Here is an 18,501-nt window from a genome sequence, read left to right on the forward strand (position 1 = left end):
AATTTGCCTACTGTTTCTTTTGCTGTCGCATGTGCCAACTTCTCTCAACTGGACTTATTAGCGTCAACAATCAAATCATTGCATATCTATTGATTATGATAAACTACTTCAGATACAAAGACCAAATATTTTGTACTGAATTACTATTTCTTTTAGAATTCTCTTTTGTTAGTTTATTGAAGAGTGAGTAACAAATAATTGAAATTTCAAATTTGATTAGTACTCATGGATCATATTGAAGTTGCACAGCAGATGCAGCTCCAGGTTGTTTATTATGTAATATTTGAACTTTAAGTTCCTTGCCACACCTTGTCTCTTTACTTTCCTTAAATTTGTTCCGTGTCTCTCATGATCTTGCATCACTTGTTTATTTTACCAACCATAATTCAGTGCAATAATTTCAATTTGTGTGTATTCTCCTCTCATTTCTTAACAGTGGAGATGTAACTTGCTCCTTTTGTGATCTTAATTCTTAACCCTCGAGAGGTGCAGAGGCGTCGCCACCGAGTGGGCGAGAATGAGCTCTAGCCCACCCTAAAATAATGTCAGCCCACCCAAATAGAATAAATACATGATATATATATTATTTAGATAACGCAAAGTAAGAAGCTGGTAAAGAATTATAGTATAAAGTACACAAAGACAAAGCAGCCTTAACAATTGACTAACATAACTCAGTTTCACTTCAAAAATGAATAACGTTTCTAGATTCTCCATCTGAGTTGGTTTCTTTTCATTAATGTGTGAAATATAAACATGTAAACAGAACATCATTGTTCCATGGTTAGGAGATGCTGCAGTGCTTTTCGTCAATTGGTTTCCATTCTTGACGATTGTTGTTTTGTTCTCTTGTGTTTCTTAAAAGTACGTTGATAGTAATTTTAACTCTGTTCTTGGGTGGAGCAAGCGGAGGGATCAAGTTAAACTTTTAACACATGTAAAAACAATGAGAAAACCTATTGATTTACTATTCCAGTAACTGTGATTAAAGGAGTTTTGGTAATTTTTTTTTTATATTATATTATCAGTTGAAAATGATTTTTTCTATTTCAAGAACACAGAGAAGCTTTTCTTTAACTGATGAAAGCATATTTTGATTTATTTTTATAATCCTTTTTTTTTTACAAAATACAGGACATTTATATACAGTTTATATAAATTTATATTTTAACACCAATACAAATTACATACAAAATATTTGTAATAATTGCATTATAGGTATGAATTTAAGCCATGAATAAGAATGCTCCAGGGCAGCACAACGTTGATTGGGGGGGTTCTCATGAAACATCACTCCACCTTGAAACATTCCTAGGGCCGGCCCTGGCCATGATCATGTAACCGGAGCCCACCTAAAAGTATTTGATCCACCCTTCAGCTCACCCTAAGAAAAATTTCTGGCAATGCCACTGGAGAGGTGGTACATATATGAATTGGACCCTGCACCAAAACAAAGTGAAATCAATCATCGTGTGGGCTTGCTAGAGCCACCCTCATCTCCCCCTTTAAAACCTTTCAGCATCGCCCTTCTCACCTCATTGTGACACAAGTTCTGTACCTGGAACCACTGGTATAAGAATTTGCTACTAATTTTTTCTTGTCCGTTCCTTTTCACCCATGTGTAATTGTGTAATGTAATTCCTTGTGTAATTATTGCACTGAGGCACCATCTTCTTCTCACACTGACTGTCTCAGGAGTTGTCACATGCGCTAATACAGTGCATTCAGTTAGAAACAGGACCGCACATTGACTAGTACGTAATTGTGTGCATAGTTAGTTTGTGTTGGTAACCCGATTCATTTTGTTGAGAAAGCACTTGCTGGGGAAGGTAGGGGATATTTTACTGTAACATATATTGTGAATATTTACTCTTGTGATGTTTCTATCATGGATAGCTCCTGTTTTAAATTGAACACACTGCACAATAGTAGTTTCACATTTGTTGTAAAGTACATGTTTTTTATTGGCAGAATTTAGAATCAGGTGTGATTTTTACACGAAGCTTTCCTGTGTCCTCTGATTTTAATGCTATGTAAAAAACCATGACTTTTCAGCACATTTCCTTTTCATTCCATTCTACCCATTCTAAATCTCAAAACAGTAAAACAGTAGAGATTTTCATCCAAGTAGTGTGGAAAATGTGGGTGCTTTAGGAACAGCAGGAAGAAAAGCACTTGTAGTCCAAAATATCCAGGTGCCACCACTCACACCATTTCCTGCACCATGGCTCCCCGGTTATGAGTGGTGAAACTGTTGTTTTTAAGTGCTTTTAGAGTTGGTACAGCCAATGTCAGATTTTGAACATTCAAAATTAGTTTGTTCTGAGAAAATTGTGAGTGTAGATTCAGACATACCAATTATTTTTAATCTTTAGTTAAGTTGCAAAATGCACTGTTGTGACAAATTATTGAGCACATTTCAGTAATAAAAAATAAAAGAAAGAATTATCCAACTGCATTACACACAGCATCATAGAACAGAACTGCACAAACAGTTTTTAATTGTTGATTCCACCACTAGAAGGCCTTTGTTGAGGAGGACAATGACAAGAGAGCAAATACTGGCTGGATGTTGCTCTGTTGCTCATGCTACAAATGGAGCAGTGTTGAATTCTTTGCAGTTGTTTTATGTGTCAAAAGCTGTTTGAGCTGATCTAAGACTTGATGTGTAGTGTCCTTGGATATGTTTTTCATGTCTTTTACTAAATTTCATCACTGAATATGCTCAATAATTTGTGATAATCCAGTGTATAAATTTGCTATTACAGGAAAATAGAGTTCAGACTTCAAAGTTTTCATACGGATAAACTTCAGATATTGTGAAGCATGTTTCACAATGAAATGAACTCTGTTCCTGGAAGTTGAATCTAGAATGTTTAGCACATACAGAATGTTTTATCCATTACACAGAAACCTCCTGTTCTTATTATCATAAAAATAATTTTAAAAAAGTCACATTACTCATCTCTTTACTCCCTAAAGGATTGTTGAACCTTATAATCACAGAATAGGTTAACTGTACAGAGTTCATACATTTTGAAATATTCTAAAACTTGCCCTGCTGGTGATTTACTTTATAAGTCGAATTTTTGTTGTGTATGATAGACAAGCTATGACAGTTGTATTTCTATCAATTTGTTTTAAAATCATTGCAAAAACATGGAATATGAAGGAAGGACTGTGATGCATTATAGTAACAAATCGTCATGAACCATTTCAAAACTTCAAACTGGGGCCTTGATGTGAATGTTCTAAGTTTTTCTTGCAGCTTGTGCATAATTGTAGACTAACAAGATTGGAATGGTTTTTGTGAGGATATTAACCATTAACCAAGTTTGGTGATGGTGCATGGTGTAGAATTTTTTAAAAGTAACTCAAAATTCTGAAATTTATCCACTTCTACCAAGTAGGCAATGGAAAATCCATTTTTAAGCAGTTTTATTTTATTGTGGCATATACATGATAAGACTATTTTAGTTATATTTAACATTTAATGTCTCTTAATGTAAAGCAATAAGGAAAATAGTTTTTCAAAATATAGAACTATTTGAGTCTAAGGTAATTTGTAACTTGTTGATTTAAATCAGATATCAGTTTATATTATAGTCAGAGTTCATAATGTAAATATTTTTAAAAGTAACAGTTTTAAATCAAAATATTATTATTAACATTAGTACTTTAATCATAATATAGTGTAGGAAATGTTAATGTTATGTTCTATTTCCAGAAAAGAAACGTAAAGTTTATGACCAATATGGAAAGGAGGGTCTCATGAATGGGGGAGGAGCGAGACGAAATCATTTTGACGATGACTTTGATATGGCTTTCAATTTTCCGAATTTCTCTTTCCGAGACCCTGAAGAGGTATTCCAAGAGTTTTTTGGAAGTGGATTTGGAGATCTCTTTCCACGTAAGTTTATATTTGCAACTAAACACAGGTATTGTTATTTTAGTTGGTAGTTGATGGAATATAATTCTTCATAAAGTCATGTTTTGTTCACTGTTTGCAACATTACACTTCTGAGGAAGTCTACACTCTCCTTTTGTCAAATTCGTAACAGGAGCAATTACTATATTATTAACAGATCAAAACTTAAATACAGCATTCTTTTTCTCTTCCTCCTCTTTCTCTTACTTACTCTTTTCTTCTCCCTTTGAAACATTTTCCCTTACCCAACTATTGAAAAGTACAAAACCAAATTGTCATACTCAGATTCTGGACTCTCTAGGAAAGAAAGGAACTTGCGGTGTGACAGAGCTCAACTTTTTCCTCCGATGAAATTCACACATTTTGTTACAACATTCATCACTTTTCCATATCCAAATACTCGGAAGAACCTGCATCTTGATGAATAATGCAGTAAACGGATGGGAAAGTAATATCGTCTTTACATAGCAAGCCAATTGAACCAGTTTCAGGTCCCCATGTGGATTTTGCACCATCAGTAACAATTGCGGAAAGTTTCTTTGCACCACCAATGTCATTTCACACTTCCATAACTGCTACATATATATCCTCGCCTTTTGTTGTGTTGTGAAGCAGAGTAACAGCAAGAGCTGAGCCACATCTCTAACATCAATGAAGTCATCAGTAATAAATAATAATAACCGTGGCGCAACAGCCCTTGAAGGCCAGGGCCTACCTATTGATTGCCGGCCTCTCCTACCAGTAGGTAGATCATCCAACCAGTTACGAGGTGACGTGTGATGAGCACAACGAACCCCCAGTCGTTGTTGTTGGTTTCCATGACCGGGTTATGCTACTCGTTTGTAGCTCCCCAATTTCCTCACGATGGAGGGTGACCACTGGTCCCATACGCAGGCCGAAATCTCCCCAGGAGACTCTAACCTGCACGCGTCCCATAGCTGGGACATGACACCTTAGACATCACGGCCACGGTGCAGGACTTAAGTCATCAATAGGCAATGAAAAATACACTGACTGACTAATAATTTTTTTTTCATTTATTTCGAACATGAGCACTTAATTCTTGAACTCTTCTAGTAATGATTTGTTTTGAGATGAGAAACCTTATTGAATTTCGTGGCCACCTTCTCCTCTCCAAATGCTTATCTGCAGAAAATTTGTTCACAAATTCGTGATCAGATAAACAAAGTTTGAACCCACAACAAACGATAGTGAAGGAGGGGTGGGGGGGATGATCTCTCTCTACAGGCAGACATTATTTTTTAATTGATGTGGCTTTATGAAAAACATTTTTTGAGCACTCACCTTTTTTCTTCAGATCTGCAAAACAATTCCTGTGTTTTTCTCCATAGTTTTGGTTGTGGCTGAGCTTGTATTCATTATGGCAGGAGCTAACTGTAAACAAACAGGACACTGAATGCATACAAAGTCTCAGTCTGTTGTTGACATTTCTAAGAACTAACAGCCTGATTCATTTGAGACTACAACACTGGACCACAGTGAATTAAGAAAAATATTTTGAGGGCTACATGTAGCCTGCAGGCCCTGTAGTTAGCCTTTCCCAACATATAGCAAGTTCCAGCGGACTTGAAAATGGCAAAATGACAAAGTTTACAGAGCACTTCAAGGGATCACAAAGACCAAACAGTGCAAACTAAGGAAGATTTCACACTGAAGTTACAAGTGACAGGTAGAATTCAAATTGAAGCTGCAAGCACCACAAGCCCTTTCAGTCTATAGCAAAATATTCACTGTGCATGCATGAACGAACCATGGGCGGAGGGAACATGATGCATGGTATTGAGAAAACATCTCAGTACGAGCGACACACAAGTGAAAAGTGATACATGCAGCTCTCAGTGTATCTTCAGTTTTAAAGGTTGCACTTGTCACTAATCGCATGTCACTCCATTTGTGAGATCTCCCTAAAGTGCATGTTTCTGTGCTTTTTTGATTTCCAAAATCTGTTCACAAAGAATGGATACCTGTTACAAGGAAAGGGCAGGATGTTAGCCCTTTGATATATTCTTCAGTATGACGAAAGGAGAGAAACTGTGCAGTGGTAGATTTCCGAACCACGCAAAAGTGCAGATATATATCTAAAAGAATGTCACACATGAGCTTTCAATATCTTATATAGGCAACCAGCCCACAGTTGGCCATAATGTTATAGTTGAAAAAAATATAAATATTTTCTCTGTTGGTAGAACGATACCCTATGGTACATGATACAGTGTGGAATACTTTTCTCTTGGTTTTGTCATTTTTTTCTATTAGAAGAATAAAATTAATTATCACTTTGTTTACAAGTATTAATCAACTTGTCTGGTCTCATTTCTTTGTATGATGAAAGATAATGTTTTATTCTTAATTTATTTTATGAATGTTCCTTGTTCCAGCAATGGGCAGACATGGACGAAGAGGAAACAGAAATGCTGCTGGGCAGAATAGCATTGCCTCTTCACATTTTTTCAATCCTCTGGGATTTGGATTCGGAATGACTGGCATGGGATTTAATGATTTCTTCCCTTCATCAGATGGTAACTTCACTTCATTTTCAACTCTCAGCAGTAGTGGTCCTAGTGGAGGGGCTATGAAAAGAACTTCAACATCAACTCGATTTGTAAATGGAAAGAAAATAGTTACCAAGAAGTAAGTATTTCTAATTTTTATATTAATTTTTATTATTTCTGTAACTCTCTTCTTTCTCCAGTGTTATGTATGGGAAAGAATTTTCATTGACAGATAATGACAATATTTTCAATTCAAAGATGAAAAACGAAGGAAAGGAATCAGAGAGGCAGATTAATAAAATGGGAAGGAAAAGGCAATCAGCATACAAAGTGACACTTTTTATATTTTGCAAAATATTGATTATGATTTCCTTCCATTTATGTGTGTGTTTGTTCAAAAACATTTTCAGATCTGATCAAGGATTCATTGATGTAGTTTATTTTACTTTGTTTTTCTGCCACTTTTGTCTAATCGCGAAGATGAGGATGAATGGAGATAAGATGAGACAGATGGACAATCACAAACACACAGGGACAACATGAGCCCCACAGAGGATTATACTGGCTGTGAGTCCAGACGCCAGAGCCTGACTAGTCTTGTCAGGGTGTCCAGGGTGTCCTCAGAGAGGGTCATGCCCTCCCTCCCCCCCCCCCCCCCCTCCTCTAGAAGGCAGCAGAGGCAGTGCTTATTTGATAGTACCACTTCCTTGCCATACCATAGTGTTGTCAACAGGCTTTCTGAGATTTTATAAGGATGGTCCTGCCAGAGACTATTCTTTCCAGGCCCTGATAAGTAGAGCCACATATTTATGGTGAATAAAACATCAAGATTTCAGTATAAGAACTGGGCATATTTTGGGATCAAAGGCAGCATATGAAATGGCATTTCGGTGTTAAAATGGTGAATAAAAATCTAAATTTGATTTTAGTTATCAGAGTATTAAGTTTATTCCTGTGTAAAGAAGTCAATTTTTGCTTCTCAAATATTTTCAAAAGAATTAAATCAATTTTCCATGATCAATTATCAGTAGTGTAATATGAGGTATTATTAACACAAAATTTTTCTTGTATAAAATTAGGCTAAAATGCCTATAAAAGTTTATTATTTAAGTGTCCCCCTCTATCAAATTTAAGATTTTTTGCAATATTACTGGGATGAAGAGGGAAGAGAAAAGATGACCCCCCCCCCCACCCAAATTGATGTGGCAAAACCTAAATTTGCTAAAATTGCTGTTTATAAATTTGTTAAAAATATGGCTTTTCTCGATATTGTTTTGACTACACTTAAAACTAAGGCAAAATGTTTATAAAATCTTATTGCTACTGTGTAAAACCTACGATTTTTGAGCTTCTGAGAAAGGATGACCTCTTTTTTTAGATTAATTTGGATACAGCTGTATCTGTCAGATTGTTTTTTATAAGATTGTTAAAAATATGTCTCTCTCAACACTATTTTAGCTTTACTTAAAACTAATCCAATAAGCTCATAAGAGTTTTTTGATTACACTGTAGTATACTATAATATAATCTTAAATACTTGTTTGTTTAAAATATTTTTGTACTATTATTGTTAATATGTTGACTTGTAATATTCTGAATTAGGACTAGGCTTAATTGATATATCTAATACTAAGAAAATATAATATGCAAAACTCTTCTAGAATTGCTCTGTGACTCTTTTATTTCTTACATCATAAACATATGATTTTTCACCTATAAGAATAACACTACATATGGTATCATCAGGGAGTGTATCATGGAATTCACAGATAATTTTAATGTTTGTCCTGTCATTAACCACAACCTGTTTTCTTTTTGAGGTGTTGATGACAAACATGGGTCTCTGTGCTTTGAATTCATCTGGTGTGTAATACATGTCAGTATTCCCAATTGTGACCCTTTTGTATGCTGTAAATGTATGACCCCCCTCAGATTGATGTGGCTACTCTTGAATTTGCTAAATTGTTGTTTATAAGTTTGTTAAAAATATGCCTCTCTTGATATTTCTCATACTGCCGTATTTTGTTAGGTATAAGTTGTATTCATACTTTTACTTATCACCAAGTAAATAGTAGAAAACAGTAAACAAAATTTGCCTGTTTTAGAGATATTCCAAAAAATATATATATTTGATAAGCGACAACAACAGAGCCATCTATGTGCAAATGTCTGAACTCGGTGAACACTTGGGAACAAGTCAACTTTTTTCAATACTACATCATTTTATACTCTCTTTGCCAGCAATAGGGAATGGTAGTAAGCGTTAGACAAAGTACTTTGGAGCCGAATATACCTTTCTTAAGATGTCGTATATTGCTAAAATATCTTGAAATGCACATATTTCTCATACCGCCGTATCTTGTTCTATTAGACCTCTTCAAGAAAATTGCCAATTCGTGAAAGCTAATTGAGCAACAACAGGTGCTAATAAGGCAAGCATACAATAATATGGGGATATGTGAATTGTCGGTTTCTTCGATTCAGATAAATGGATCGAATTGAAACTGGGATATTTTGCATTTTTTTTATATGATAGCTAATTGAACCGAGGGATAGAACATAGCTCTGCTGGGATTCGTCAAAATATTGATCCACAGAACAGTGACCTACAGAAGCGATACATAACACACGCCATTAGGTCATTGCCTGTCTGCACATGGAATTGAGGTAGGTCACTGCTTGTCAGTCGATCAATACTTATTCCACCAGCTCAGTACTGAAGAGTGTTAGTGATCGACTTTAGGTCTCACCACTGAAGTTTCCGGGTTCGAATCCCTGCATGGGACATTTTAATAAGTGTTATTTATCCAATTTCATCTTCATTCTTATTGTTGCTACGTAAAATAACAAAATTACAAACAAGAAGATATAATAATAAGAAGAGATGCAATGTGTAACATGTAGTTTTCGAGGATTACTCTCAAGAAAGGGTCTAACACACTTCCACGCAGCTCTGGCGCCTATTAGTTGGGGAGTAATTATCTGTGGGGCTCTTAATACGGCATAGTTTTTATTATAGAATAGTTATAGAAAATTTGCCATCAGATGTAGGCTTATGTGTTGGTTTTAGATGTTGATAAGTATACGGAAAGTGAAAAAAAGATTCTGAAAATGTGATTATATTAGTGATTTTAAATTGTATTCTTGGGGTCATGTACACACTTGAATTTTGAATTTTTTCCCGAGAAAATTTATATATAAATACCAGAGCTGAAAATAATATTATAATTATAATTATTGTCTTTTAAGTTATATTTTATCAATTATCATAAGTTTAAAAGTGTTGTTTTTTCTAGTAAATAGAATTTTATTAAATTTTGACGATTGTGCGTTTTGTATTTTTCCCCGAGAGAATTTATATATAAATCTTCTATTTTAAATAATATTTTGTAAAAATGACAACTTGTATAACTGACTTGCCACTTGAACTGCTGTACAAGATTTTTAAGTACACAGGTGAGGATGTTGCGAGGCTTGTTGAGTTAAGTAAAATAGCACCTGAATTTCGTCCACCGTGCGAGATGATTTTTATGGACATTCTACGCAAAATAAGGGGTATTAAAAGTTTGCAGAATCCCGAGTTTCTTTTTCGGGCTGCAAGCAAAAAATTGGCCGATAGGATGGACGAGCTTCATGAGGCGAGGGAAGGAAGGAGACGATATACGGATGATTGGTATAAGTCAAATGCTGAAACAGATAACATTATTACACAACTTATCGCACTGACTGAGGTACGAACTTTTTTTCTAACCTGACATGATATATAAATAAAATACTATTACTAACAAGGAGATAAATGGATTAATTTTTGCAGGTGACCAAATCTCATGAAATATTGATAAAAGATATGCTTAATAATATAAACAAATGAAAATTATATTAAAGAGGAAATAAAATAAAAAGTAGACTTAATTCAGGAAATGCATGTTACTTCTCTCTAAGAAATTAAAAGTTAAAATATACAAAACAGTAATTTTACCTGTAGTATTATATGGATGTGAAACTTGGTCAAATATAAATTATTTTTATTTATTTATTTATTTATTTCGTCTTCTTTTACATGGCGAAGTTAAGGCTGTGGAGCCTTTTCTTCCACTTGACCATGTTTACAAAAAAATTGAATATGAAATAATTAAAATATTGAAAAAAAAGGAAGAAAAAAAATATATAAAAAATTACAGAGAAATAAAAAATACAAAGAGAAATTACATATAAGAAAGGTAATCTAACCTATAGATACGGACACACACACTCACACATATTACTAAAACGTTTATCGAAACGTTAAAACGTTACCAAAACGTTTACCGAAACGTTGAAACGTTTATATAGGAACGATGGAACGTATTGTCATCCTCATCTTCACAATTAGTAAGTAAGTGCTATTGGTAAACTTATGAGGAAAAAAAAAAGTTTTGTAGGAATTCCCTTGTCAATATGAATACCATGTTGCTGCCTTTTAGTTTCTGAAATATGTTAAATTATATTACATTGAATATCAATTAACTAACTAACTCTCTAGCCTTCTTGAATCCAAAAGTTCAAAGCTGCAGTTTTCCATTTGTCCTTATCCTGAGCAAGATTTATATATTCCATTCCATCTTTACCGATTTCTTTTTAGGTCCGCCTCTATCTTCGTTTTGGTCTCTTACCATCAGGTTTCCCTACAAGATTCCTGTAAACTCTCCTTTATTCTTTTCTCATTCGTGCCCACCTAAGTATTCGTGATTTAATCATCAATCTAATAATATTTTAGACACAAATATAAATTATGTACTTCTAAATTATGTAACTTTTACCATTCACTTGTTTTTTGATCCTTTTTAAGCTGAAATATTTTCCTAAGAATCTTATTTTCAAATACACCTCAATTTATTTTCAAGAGATCAAATTTTCGTATCCACAGACAAAATTACTGTTATTGTATACTTCAATTTTTCGTTTCTTAGATATTAAACAAAAATACAAAAGTTTATGAAGAGAAAAATAACATGCATTTTCAGAATTAATCCTACTTGTCATTTGTTAGTATTACTCCTAAGTACTTGAATTTGGAAACTAGTTCAAAATCGAATAATTATCACTTGGTTTCGGCCTGTAATTTTCTCTTCGCTGCTTTAAAAAATATTTTAGCATTATTCTTAATTGTATTTACATCATCTGCAATTGAGTCACAGTACTTCGTTAATTTCTTTTACCTTCCTAATAGCATATTCTAAGACAAAATTAAAAAGCAATAAATATGATACATCTTTGTTTTATAACTTTTCATAAATTGTACATTTTGTCAGACATATTAACAAGATTTTTAGGTATTCCAAATTCGAATAATTTATCTTTTTAGCATCTTAAAATTCAACTTAACTGCCAGGGATTGTATTTTTTTTATAGTGCCATGTGATTTCATAACTAACTAACTAACTAACTCTCTAGTCTTCTTAAACCCAAAAGTTCGTAGCTGCAGCAACACAGGCCTTCCATCTATCCATTTATATATTCTTAACCATCCCTAGCAATTTCCTTTAGATCCATCTCAATATTGTCCTTCTATCTTCGTCTAGGCCTCCTCTTACCATCAAGTTTCCCAACAAAAATTCTGTAAACTCCTCTTTTCTCTCCTATTCAGGCTTTGTAGCACATATCCTGTCCACCTAAGACTTCTTTATTTAATTGTTGTAATAATATCTGGATATAAATATAAATTATGTAGTTCTAAATTATGTAACCTTCTCCACTAACCTGTCTTCTCATCCCTTTTAGGTCCAAATATTTTCTTAACAATTTTATTTTTAAATACACCTTAATTTATATTTGACCAAGTTTCACATCCATATAATACTACAGGTAAAATTACTGTTTTGTATATTTTAACTTTTAATTTCTTAGAGAGAAGTAACATGCATTTCCTGAATTAAGTCTACTTTTTATTTTATTTCCTCTTTAATATAATTTTCATTTGTTTATATTATTAAGCATATCTTTTATCAATATTTCATGAGATTTGGTCACCTGCAAAAATTAATCCATTTATCTCCTTGTTAGTAATAGTATTTTATTTATATATCATGTCAGGTTAGAAAAAAAGTTCGTACCTCAGTCAGTGCGATAAGTTGTGTAATAATGTTATCTGTTTCAGCATTTGACTTATACCAATCATCCGTATATCGTCTCCTTCCTTCCCTCGCCTCATGAAGCTCGTCCATCCTATCGGCCAATTTTTTGCTTGCAGCCCGAAAAAGAAACTCGGGATTCTGCAAACTTTTAATACCCCTTATTTTGCGTAGAATGTCCATAAAAATCATCTCGCACGGTGGACGAAATTCAGGTGCTATTTTACTTAACTCAACAAGCCTCGCAACATCCTCACCTGTGTACTTAAAAATCTTGTACAGCAGTTCAAGTGGCAAGTCAGTTATACAAGTTGTCATTTTTACAAAATATTATTTAAAATAGAAGATTTATATATAAATTCTCTCGGGGAAAAATACAAAACGCACAATCGTCAAAATTTAATAAAATTCTATTTACTAGAAAAAACAACACTTTTAAACTTATGATAATTGATAAAATATAACTTAAAAGACAATAATTATAATTATAATATTTTTTTCAGCTCTGGTATTTATATATAAATTTTCTCGGGAAAAAATTCAAAATTCAAGTGTGTACATGACCCCAAGAATACAATTTAAAATCACTAATATAATCACATTTTCAGAATCTTTTTTTCACTTTCCGTATACTTATCAACATCTAAAACCAACACATAAGCCTACATCTGATGGCAAATTTTCTATAACTATTCTATAATAAAAACTATGCCGTATTAAGAGCCCCACAGATAATTACTCCCCAACTAATAGGCGCCAGAGCTGCGTGGAAGTGTGTTAGACCCTTTCTTGAGAGTAATCCTCGAAAACTACATGTTACACATTGCATCTCTTCTTATTATTATATCTTCTTGTTTGTAATTTTGTTATTTTACGTAGCAACAATAAGAATGAAGATGAAATTGGATAAATAACACTTATTAAAATGTCCCATGCAGGGATTCGAACCCGGAAACTTCAGTGGTGAGACCTAAAGTCGATCACTAACACTCTTCAGTACTGAGCTGGTGGAATAAGTATTGATCGACTGACAAGCAGTGACCTACCTCAATTCCATGTGCAGACAGGCAATGACCTAATGGCGTGTGTTATGTATTGCTTCTGTAGGTCACTGTTCTGTGGATCAATATTTTGACGAATCCCAGCAGAGCTATGTTCTATCCCTCGGTTCAATTAGCTATCATATAAAAAAAATGCAAAATATCCCAGTTTCAATTCGATCCATTTATCTGAATCGAAGAAACCGACAATTCACATATCCCCATATTATTGTATGCTTGCCTTATTAGCACCTGTTGTTGCTCAATTAGCTTTCACGAATTGGCAATTTTCTTGAAGAGGTCTAATAGAACAAGATACGGCGGTATGAGAAATATGTGCATTTCAAGATATTTTAGCAATATACGACATCTTAAGAAAGGTATATTCGGCTCCAAAGTACTTTGTCTAACGCTTACTACCATTCCCTATTGCTGGCAAAGAGAGTATAAAATGATGTAGTATTGAAAAAAGTTGACTTGTTCCCAAGTGTTCACCGAGTTCAGACATTTGCACATAGATGGCTCTGTTGTTGTCGCTTATCAAATATATATATTTTTTGGAATATCTCTAAAACAGGCAAATTTTGTTTACTGTTTTCTACTATTTACTTGGTGATAAGTAAAAGTATGAATACAACTTATACCTAACAAAATACGGCAGTATGAGAAATATCAAGAGAGGCATATTTTTAACAAACTTATAAACAACAATTTAGCAAATTCAAGAGTAGCCACATCAATCTGAGGGGGGTCATACATTTACAGCATACAAAAGGGTCACAATTGGGAATACTGACATGTATTACACACCAGATGAATTCAAAGCACAGAGACCCATGTTTGTCATCAACACCTCAAAAAGAAAACAGGTTGTGGTTAATGACAGGACAAACATTAAAATTATCTGTGAATTCCATGATACACTCCCTGATGATACCATATGTAGTGTTATTCTTATAGGTGAAAAATCATATGTTTATGATGTAAGAAATAAAAGAGTCACAGAGCAATTCTAGAAGAGTTTTGCATATTATATTTTCTTAGTATTAGATATATCAATTAAGCCTAGTCCTAATTCAGAATATTACAAGTCAACATATTAACAATAATAGTACAAAAATATTTTAAACAAACAAGTATTTAAGATTATATTATAGTATACTACAGTGTAATCAAAAAACTCTTATGAGCTTATTGGATTAGTTTTAAGTAAAGCTAAAATAGTGTTGAGAGAGACATATTTTTAACAATCTTATAAAAAACAATCTGACAGATACAGCTGTATCCAAATTAATCTAAAAAAAGAGGTCATCCTTTCTCAGAAGCTCAAAAATCGTAGGTTTTACACAGTAGCAATAAGATTTTATAAACATTTTGCCTTAGTTTTAAGTGTAGTCAAAACAATATCGAGAAAAGCCATATTTTTAACAAATTTATAAACAGCAATTTTAGCAAATTTAGGTTTTGCCACATCAATTTGGGTGGGGGGTCATCTTTTCTCTTCCCTCTTCATCCCAGTAATATTGCAAAAAATCTTAAATTTGATAGAGGGGGACACTTAAATAATATACTTTTATAGGCATTTTAGCCTAATTTTATACAAGAAAAATTTTGTGTTAATAATACCTCATATTACACTACTATTATCACAGGATAATTCAGACGTCCGAAGGTGTCGTGTTGGTAAATAAACCCTAAATTTCGGGTTTTAGTTCATTTCACATCATCTCGTGACAAAACATGGTAGCAAAGTGCACATCACACCTTTCAAATACATGAAAAATTAACATTACATTTCGTGTTTTTGTCAAAAACTAAATAGGCATGCCCCTATTGATAACACAGCTGTCTTGGATCAGGACTGCTTATTTGGCTGTGCCTTGTTCACAGCTGGTGAACATTCGCTATCTACTCCATGCATCCCACCCAGTAGTTGAGGCTCACATCTGAAAAGAGACCCATGAGGAACTCATGCACTCATATAAGAGCCATTGCTTTCAGAATATAAAAAAAAAAAAAAAAAAAAAAAAAAAAAAAAAAAAAAAAAAAAAAAAAAATTGGATCACGTGAAACATTTGATATACAATAAGCTGATGACACTTATTTGCAAGTTTTATTATTGGTGTAAGAAATTAAATATTATACTCTAGACATTATACAAGGTTTAAACTGATCTAGGAAAGTGGAAAAGTCCAGGAAACCAGTGAAAAATCAGAGGAGAATGATGTTGGTTTTGTAATTGCCAGATTTTAAAAACGAAAATAAATTTCCCTTTTTCTTGAACTGTTTTCTTAATGGCAGATATTCTATGTACAAATGTTTTCATAGTTTATTCTTGAATGACCGTGATTTACTTGAATAACAAGTTCTGTTTAACAGTTAGAACTGGGATAGCAGCATGTCAAAATACCACACAATGGTCTGGAAATTTAACTGCCAAAATGATTGGGAACCCTGTTATATACACTCCTCACAAAAAGTTTGGAATATTATTACGTTAGACAATAGGTGATAGATCCAGACTTGGAATGCAACAACACATGGTATCTGTCTGGTGGACGTTCTTGTCTTTTCGCCGACATATGCCACCGTGCCTATCACCTATTGCCCAATATAATAATATTCCAAACTTATTTTTAAAAAAAGAAATGAAGCAGCAGGAAAAATAAATTTAATATTTTTGTTAATGTATGTTGTGTTCCTGCCACTTTTGGTTAATAACAATGATGAGTATGAGTGATATCTACAAGATGAGAGGGCATTTACAACGATCATGCATGGCTGGGACTCTAACCTGGGGACTTCAGGATCGAAAGTATACCACTTAACGTGCTTGGTCAAGAGGAAGAAAGAGCAACTTGTCTCCATCCCATCCTTGTTATCACTTATTGGACGACTGACGAAACAGTAAAAATACAATTGTTTTAAAACTGAATATATGCCAGAAAATAACCTGTATTATTTATTCACAAACACATTTACACAATGTGTAAGATATCCTTTAATTAAGTTTGTGTTAACTGTAATATCTTTATTTTTCAGGATTTGTGAAAATGGCAGGGAGACTGTATCTGTGTACGAAGATGATGTTCTCACTAAAAAGACTGTCAATGGTGTGGCACAACCGATCAGCTACAATAGCTAAGCACAATTCTTCAAATAGTTCTTGTTGAAAGAGAAGCATTCATAGTTATATTCGGACCAAAAAGTGATAAATTTTAATGTGAACATGTGCTAAGTGACTAGTTAGACCTGCACGGTTCTGAAGATGGAAAAGCTTAAGTTGTATTTCACTGTGTGCCACCAGCAAATTGACTGTAAATGCTTTTGTGCTGTTGACGTGTTGGTCCTGGTTACAAACCTATGTTATTTATGAACAACTTTAAATTATGGCTTAAGTTACCATGCATTGCATTTATACAGAAAAGTATGTTGCTTGTTGCTAACAGCTGCTGTGCATTATTTAATTATACACAAAATGAATTTAAAATGTAAGGATAATTATGGTGAAACAAGCTTTTAAAAACAACAAAATAAACTCACTCATAACAACAAAGAGTTCTATATTTTTTCCCTAATTGTTTAACATTACAATAACTGCAATTTGGGTTACTTGGTGTAATGTTGATAGTTTATTTGTATAAATGCATTGCCATAAGAACCTTGCTATCTGGCCCACTATTATTACTACTATTCTCCGCAGTTCTCCATGTAGTTGTAGAAATTGGTTTCAGAAGTATTTTGGAATTCTAAATTAGTTTTAAAACACATTAGTAATATTGTTATTAGTGCTGCATAATTATCTTCAGTTTATGGTGTGAAAATAGTGCAACTGGACAGCATTGTTTAAAGAGTTCTCATCCACTCCGAGCTATTGTGGCATTGTTGATGTGGCTTTTCAAAAATATCAAGCTGCTTTCCTAATGTATCTTCTGTGAGGAAGTGGCATAAAAGTTGAATCAATGATACTTTAATGTTATTCTTCTAAATATATATTATATATAAATTGTACTTCTGCTTCAGTGTTTATCTCAGTATGGTATTTTTTTTTTCATTTTAAAATGTGTGTGTGAATAGACTGGATGGTTTTGAATGCCTGTGCATTGTAAATATGAGTATGTGGAAGAATCATTGTTCAAGGGTAATACAAAATGTGTGTTCGTGTATCAGTGACTGAGAAATCATTTACAATGCAATGACTACTTTTTTGTTTCATTTAAATGAAGTGCCAATTTAGGCCAAAGAACAGAATAATCATGGCAGAAGTATATTGCTTCGTAAACTCAAAAGAAACTAAAGAAAAGTAAATTCATGTTTTTTCTCTGTTTGTGATGGCATTTTTTTTTTCTCTTGAAAAAATGCATATGGCAAGTGCCATAAATACCAAGATGACTTGCATATTTTCTTGTTCTTGATATATTTAAATTTACTTGCCGTATATATTGTAACTTTCAATAAAGAATGACGGAAATGAAGTTCCTCGTGTTATTTATTATGACTTAATACCAAACGATGTTTGCAAAATAAGCTAATAAAAAAGATGCAGTTTTGTTATAAATTCACTGGAATAAGTGAAAGCCCTTTTTGGTCATTATGTTATGTTGGTGAGCTTCTTTATGTGTTGATGAATACATCTTATATACACAGTGTGTTTCAAAATGATTCAGCAAATTCCAATTGATCATACACAGTATATTTAGTGTTTATAGCATGGTTGTAAGTAAGAATGAAAACATAATCATTCATATCATACCTTGTAAATATTCTGTCACCTCCTTTAACGGAAGGAGCCTGCCTCGCATGCATGGACACCCTCTCTAGATCAAAACCTTTCAGTCGCATGCTTTTCAAACTTGCCGCAAAGTACAAAAAATCGTAACTTGAGAACTAATTGTAATAGAGAGATGAAA

The 18,501-nt window shown here is 33.4% G+C and overlaps 1 protein-coding gene across 4 annotated transcripts in view; it reads left to right on the plus strand.

Moving 5' to 3' along the window:
• mrj (DnaJ heat shock protein family (Hsp40) member B6 mrj) overlaps positions 1-18,066 on the plus strand; it is an 87,692-nt gene extending 69,626 nt beyond the window's left edge. For all 4 annotated transcript variants that reach the window (XM_083120231.1, XM_083120234.1, XM_083120232.1 and 1 more), the window contains 3 exons: positions 3,728-3,910; positions 6,328-6,580; positions 16,634-18,066. In XM_083120231.1, the coding sequence (XP_082976357.1) occupies positions 3,728-3,910; positions 6,328-6,580; positions 16,634-16,736 (539 nt within the window). In that variant the 3' untranslated portion in view covers positions 16,737-18,066. The remainder of the gene's footprint in view (positions 1-3,727; positions 3,911-6,327; positions 6,581-16,633) is intronic.
• The last annotated feature ends 435 nt before the right edge of the window (positions 18,067-18,501 follow it).

This window comes from Lepisma saccharinum, chromosome 4, assembly GCF_977018435.1.
Source record: "Lepisma saccharinum chromosome 4, izLepSacc3.1, whole genome shotgun sequence".
NCBI classification, from domain to species: Eukaryota; Metazoa; Arthropoda; class Insecta; order Zygentoma; family Lepismatidae; genus Lepisma; species Lepisma saccharinum.